The sequence below is a fragment of the Olea europaea genome, chromosome 10 (genome assembly GCF_002742605.1).
Source record: "Olea europaea var. sylvestris chromosome 10, O_europaea_v1, whole genome shotgun sequence".
Lineage (NCBI taxonomy): Eukaryota > Viridiplantae > Streptophyta > Magnoliopsida > Lamiales > Oleaceae > Olea > Olea europaea.
Window position 1 is genome coordinate 5,362,600 of NC_036246.1, and position 6,134 is coordinate 5,368,733.

Below are 6,134 nucleotides of genomic sequence, written 5' to 3' on the forward strand. Positions count from 1 at the left end.
TCCTTTTCCTTTCAGGAGGGGGCCAATGAAGTCTATACCCTATTTGGCGAAGGGTCATGGGTTGGTAACCACGGAGAGTCCCTGGGAAAGCTGTCTCTAAACATTGGCGAACCGCTGACAATTATCACATCTTTGAACAAATTGACAGGAATCCCTTTTCAGGTTCGGCCAAAAATAGCCTTGTTGAAATACTTTGTGTGCCAGGGCTGTTCTACCGGAGTGGTTACCGCAGACTCCTGCTAAAATGGCTTCATACTCTGTGACATTGTTTAAGAGGCCTTGAAGCGGAACCTAATTGCACAGTTTAGCCTATGACCCTCTGGGCTTTCCAGAACGACTCTGGCTCTGATGCCGATTTCTCCTGACGACTTGATCACAAATAGCTTCCATGTTGGGGGCTCTACTGGATCTATTGTTGTCTCCATTTCTGGGGCTTTGACGAACTCAGCAACAAAATCTGCAAGAGCTTGGCCCTTGATGGCACTTCGGGGTTTAAATAGTAGGTCGAACTTACTGAACTTAATTGCCCATTTTAGCAGTCAAATCGAAGCGTCAATCATTTGTAACACTTGTTTCAGTGGAAAGTTGGTGAGGACTTCAATTGAATGAGCCTGAAAGTATGGCCTTAACTTCCTTGACTCCGTAACAAGGGAGAGCGCAAGCTTTTTCATGTCTGGATAGCGAGTCTCTACTAGTAACAGGGCTTTGCTGATGTAGTATACTGGCCGTTGGCGTGCCTCTTCTTCCCTGGCAAGCACTGCACTGACTGCTTCGTTCGAAACTGTCAAATAAAGCAGGAATGTCTCACGTGGTGTAGGTTTAGACAGTAGGGACGCCTTTCCCAAGTGCTTCTTCAGCGCTTGGAAGGCTGTCTCACATTCTTCGATCCATTGGAACTTTTTCCCCTGCTTCAGAATCTTGAAGAAAGGTAGACTCTTATCAGTGGTTTTGGAGATGAAGCGACTGAGTGCAGCAATTATTCCATTAAGGCTTTGCATCTCTTTTGACTTCTGGGGTGACTTCATCTCTAACAAGGCCTTTATCTTCTTAGGTTTTGCCTCAATCCCTCTTTGATTCACAATGTATCCCAAAAATTGACTCGACGTTACCCCAAAGGTGTACTTCAGTGGGTTCAATTTCATTTTGTATTTCCTCATAATTTGAAAAATGTTGTGGAGATGACTTACATGATCCTTTGAACGGAGGCTTTTGACAAGTATATCATCAACATAGACTTCCATAGTCTTGCCAATGAGGTCGGCGAACATCATGTTGACCAACCTCTGATATGTGGCACCTGCGTTCTTCAGTCCGAAGGGCATTACTTTGTAGCAGTACAATCATTTGTCCGTGATGAATGACGTGGCCTTTTTATCAGGTCGGGACATGAGTATTTGGTTATACCCTGAGTAAGCATCCATGAAGCTCAAGAGTTCATGTCCAACGGTGGAGTCCACAAGTTGGTCTATCCTTGGGAGGGGGAAGCTGTCCTTTGGGCAAGCTTTGTTCAAGTTGGTGAAGTCAATGCATACCCTCCACTTCCTGCTGGATTTCTTTACAAGCACTGGGTTGGATATCCACTTCAGATAAATAGCTTCTTCGATGAAGCCGTTGCGACTTAGCTTGTCGACTTTTTCCTTCAGCGCCTCATATCTTTCTGGATTGAGGGCTCACCTCTTTTGCCGATGCAGGGTGCACGTGGGGTTGATATTCAAGTGGTAGCAGCTGACCCTTGGGTCTATTCCCACCATGTCTTCGTGCTTCCATGCGAAGAAGTCCAAATTCTTTTTTAGGAAGTTCATCGGTTCTTCTTTCATCTCAGAAGGCAAAGCTTTTCTTATTCCCAAGACCTGAGTGGGATCTTGAGAGTTGGTAGGAAAGTTTCGAATTCTTTCATAGGAGTTGCACTCAATTCAGACTCAATGATCCGAGGATCTAATTCATCAAGAGGGTGCCCTTCTTCAGGGGCCTCAATCATGTTGACGTCCTTTCCCTGTTCGGGGGTCTGCCCTTGTTTAGGAGAGTCAAGCATCTCTACATCCGTGTTGACTTCATTTGTTACATCGGTTATTATCACATTCACAATGCGGCTCAGATTTTCGTAGGAAATTGAGGTAACATGATCTCGAGCCCATCTGGTCGCCTCGGACCGTCGCGATCCCATGCTCAGTCAAGAACTTCATACATAAATGGTGAATGGAGGTCATGGCCCAAAGGTCCTTTAGTGCTGGTCGGCTTAGTACCTCGTAGTAAGCTGACCTTTGATCCACCACTAAGAATTCCATGAAGTAATGAGCCACTAAAAGTGTTGATCCCATCTCAACAGGTAAAGTGATTCGTCCTCGTGGGATGATGCTATCACTAGTGAATCTAAATATTGCGTCGGCCATGGAACCAAGCCATGCTCAATCTGCATCTTGTCAAAGGTTGATCCGAACAGTATATTCACCAAGCTTCCATTGTCAACAAGCATGCGCTTGAGTCCATTCCGAGCCACAATGGCTCTTACTACCAACACATCGCAGTGGGGATGATAAACACCTTGGGAATCTTCTTGAGAGAAGGTGATTGGAGCCATTCTGTTAGTTTGGGACTGGTTGACAATGTACGTAATCATTGGTGGGTCTTTCATTTCTCTTGTATAGTTCCTCTGTGTATTTCTGGTATTGCCTCCGATGTGAGGTCCTCTAATGATGGTATCAACTTCTTGGATAGTATCGCCTCCGTTGGCTGGGGCCTGATTCCTTTGCTTAGATTCTCCTCGAGATCTCTCTCTTGTTTCTCGCCTTCGAGGTGATTGATCCCTTTGTCGCCTCGACTCCCTATTGGGAGAAGCGGCCCTGTGGGGGTGTTCATGATAATGAGCCTTTTTGGAAGAGCGTGAGTTGCTTTGATCTGAGGACCGAGGTGCGTCTTTACATTTACTAATATCATGGCCATAGAGTTGGTGAAATGTGCAGAACTTTGCCCCTTCTAGGGGCCTGTTTGTCTGCTTCTTCATCTTACGTCGGTTGTTGTTTGTTCCTCCAGATGGCCCTACTTTGGCAGGGGCATTTTCATATGTCAATACCGGTACTGCATTCAGTGTGGCTGAAGCCAATACCTGTCCGGATGTGGGGCTACTGTGTGACCTGTTTGAGTCTATTATTGCGTGATCAGGTGTGTCGCTAGTCTTTGACTTATCTGCCTTTAAGGGAAAGAAAGTCCCTGAGCTGCACGGTTCTATTGGTCAATCATCTCCTTATTGACGATTTCCACCCTTATCATCTCAACTAGTTCGTCATAAGTGCCAGGATTCTTGCTTTGCGCGCCTCTCCAGAACAAAGTATTCATATTGAGGCCTCCTTTCAAAGCTGAGAGAGCCTCTCTATCCGTGACTTTTTCGCAGTATGTGATTTTATCAGTGAATCTGGTGAGATAGCTTTTCATCGTCTTGTTAGAAGCTTGCCTCATATCTTGTAGGTATTGCACTGGGGCCTCCACTTTCCTACGAGAGTGGTATTGTTTTAGAAATGCCTTCTTCGGGTCTGGCCAGCTTCTGATTCTTAAGGGTGGTAGCCTGTTGTACCATACTTTGACAGCTCCGGTGAGGGTTAGATGGAAGGCCCTACATTTCAGTGCCGACGAGGCTCTTCTAAGGCTCATTTGCGTTATATACTTTGTGAGGTGCTTCTGTGGGTCCCCTTTTCCCTCATACTTAGGGATTTTAAGGGGCATGAAGTTTATTGGTATTGGGAAGCTTCAGATTTCTCTAGAGAAATGGAGGTTGTTATCATCATCATCAATTTCGTAAGAGCAATATGGCCCTTCAGAGCCTTCTCTCTCTGACGCATTCTGGGAAGGTAGAGATGCCCCTCCCCGACTGTCCCAGTACACTAGGTTTCTCATCTCCTACCTATTTCTAGACAGAGGGGGTGCTTCTTGTTCTTCTTCTTGCTCCTGCTCCTGCTTCTGCTTTTACACATGCGGGGCTGACCTCTGTATGGAGCGGGCCTTATTGCTAGGATTTCGCCCTATCCGGTCAAAGGCACTAATTGACCTTTGAGGCTTGTATTCTGGTGAAAAGTTTTCTCCCATCTATGGTTCTGTTACGTAAGTGCCTTAGGAATAGGAAGTGATATCTACTCCCACTTCTCTCTCAATGGGGTATTTTTTGTGGTGACTTGAATGACCCTAGGCATGAGATGATGGGTTTTGTCCTTGAGCTGGGTGCAGCCCTGTTGACCCTGGGCTTGCATAAAGAACTCGCGCATCGCTATATTCTGAGCCACAATGTCCTTCATACCTGCAGCTATCTGAGCCATTCCTTCAGTTAGTGTTACTGTTTTGTCACCTCGACGACGCCAGTGATGGGATATCCGGTGTGTGATGTTTGTTCGGAGCACCTCTTCTTCAGAGGCGTCCCTTAGTTCGTGATTTGCATCCTTATTGCTGTAACTCATTTTCTTATCCTTTTCAAGGTGTTAAGAACTTGGATTGTAAGTTGACTTAATCCTTTTCAAAAACACCCCTTTTCTCAGGGTAAGTCGATGGTTCTCCAAAGGCTTTTTGGGTGCTAAATTGGGAACTCTTGGACAAAATCTTTCCATAGACGGCGCCAATCTGTTGACTTCACAAAATGGACCCTCCACATGGTCAATCAATAGCCACTCCACGTAATCCTCCTTGTGCACAATAACGAATGGTCAGAAGTACACAGTCGAAACCATCGGGGTGGGGGTGGCCGCATACACTTCGACGATCAAGTCAACGATCGGTGACCGGAACAGTGCTCGAATCATGCAAGAGAGTGGGGAGGAAAATAAATATTTCTTGTGTGGAGAGCTAAGTCTAGTATTAATTTCATTACCTTTGTCTCTTACCAAACCTTGGGTATTTATAGATGAGGAGTATCATTGGATGTGTGACACGTGTATGCATCTGACGGTGTGAGACGTCTGCTCGTAGGCGTCAATCACTTGCTTCTAGAGTGGGCAAGTAATTAATTCTCCGGAATTGAGTTGACATAAAGTTGATATGTTACATTAACTAGGCCCATGAAGATGTCACCTCTATAGAGGATCCTGGCACCAATAGACTTCTAAAACCGGTGGCAAAGGCATCTTTTAAGAGAGCACCTTAGAGTGCCCAACGCTTCGGTTCAGGGGAGCGCTTCAGTCACTTCGGTTGCCAAATTTAATTTGTGACATATGTGCCTTGTAGCGCGTCAAGTTAGAGTTCGGCCGAGGTTGACATCGTTTCGAAACCACTTCGTAATGAGATGTGGAGCCTCGCGAAGGAGTGGCTCTATCGTGCCGAAGCGGTTTGGTGAGGGGCGTAACATAAACTATTACCTATAATGTTGATCTAATGGTATGTGACAAGTTCTCTTAGATTTGTGACATTTGGACATTGACCTATTATCTATGATATTGACTCAATGGCCTGTGACCAATTTCTCTTCGATCTGTGACTTGTAGACTTTGAACTGTTACCTATGCAAAATGGCATGTGAATGTTTGGCATTGATATTTGACCTTTGAATGTTGATATGAGACTTGTCAATTGTAACTTGTGACCTATGAACTATAACATGTGACCTGTGGACATAAATCAATGATCCGTGATCAATTCTATTTGATCTATGACATGTTGACATTCTTATACAATATGATCTGTGAACAGCGAAGTGTGACCTATAACCAGTTCTATTTTATTTGTAACATGTTTACATTTATTTGTGGCCTATGTACAATGACCTCTGACCTATTACTACTTGATTGTGACATGTGAACTGCGAACATTATCTGTGGCCAATTGTGTTTGATATGTGACCTATGGATGTTTATCTGTGACCTATACCAATAACATGTTACCCATGATATGTAAACATGATCTGTGACCTATATAATATGAATGTGACTAATGGAATGACTGTTACTTGTGACCAGTTCTATTTGATCTGTGATGTTTATACAATTATTTGTGACCTATGCATAATAACTTGTTACCTACCACCACCACAACTGGCACCACTACTAGATATCAACACAGCATTTGACATATACTCTATAAACATTTGACCACCATCAACATCAGTACAAAATCGTTGCAAAAATACAGCAAAAACACCTTAAAAATCACCACAAAATCGC

The 6,134-nt window shown here is 44.4% G+C and overlaps 1 protein-coding gene across 1 annotated transcript; it reads right to left on the reverse strand.

Moving 5' to 3' along the window:
• Positions 1-2,299: 2,299 nt before the first annotated feature.
• On the reverse strand, positions 2,300-3,645 carry LOC111400197. Its single transcript, XM_023027623.1, has 2 exons — positions 3,259-3,645; positions 2,300-3,187 (listed from the first exon to the last, which is right to left on the reverse strand). Exons 1-2 carry the CDS (start codon positions 3,643-3,645, stop codon positions 2,300-2,302), a joined length of 1,275 nt encoding a protein of 424 aa, XP_022883391.1.
• Between the last annotated feature and the right edge of the window lie 2,489 nt (positions 3,646-6,134).

Bases quoted from the DNA above. Each gene is read 5' to 3' on its own strand.
- LOC111400197 (XM_023027623.1), bottom strand. From the start codon at position 3,645: ATGAGCCTTAGAAGAGCCTCGTCGGCACTGAAATGTAGGGCCTTCCAT. The intron at 3,188-3,258 runs GTGGAAATCGTC...TTTCCCTTAAAG, and splicing joins AACTAGTTGAGATGATAAGG to GCAGATAAGTCAAAGACTAG.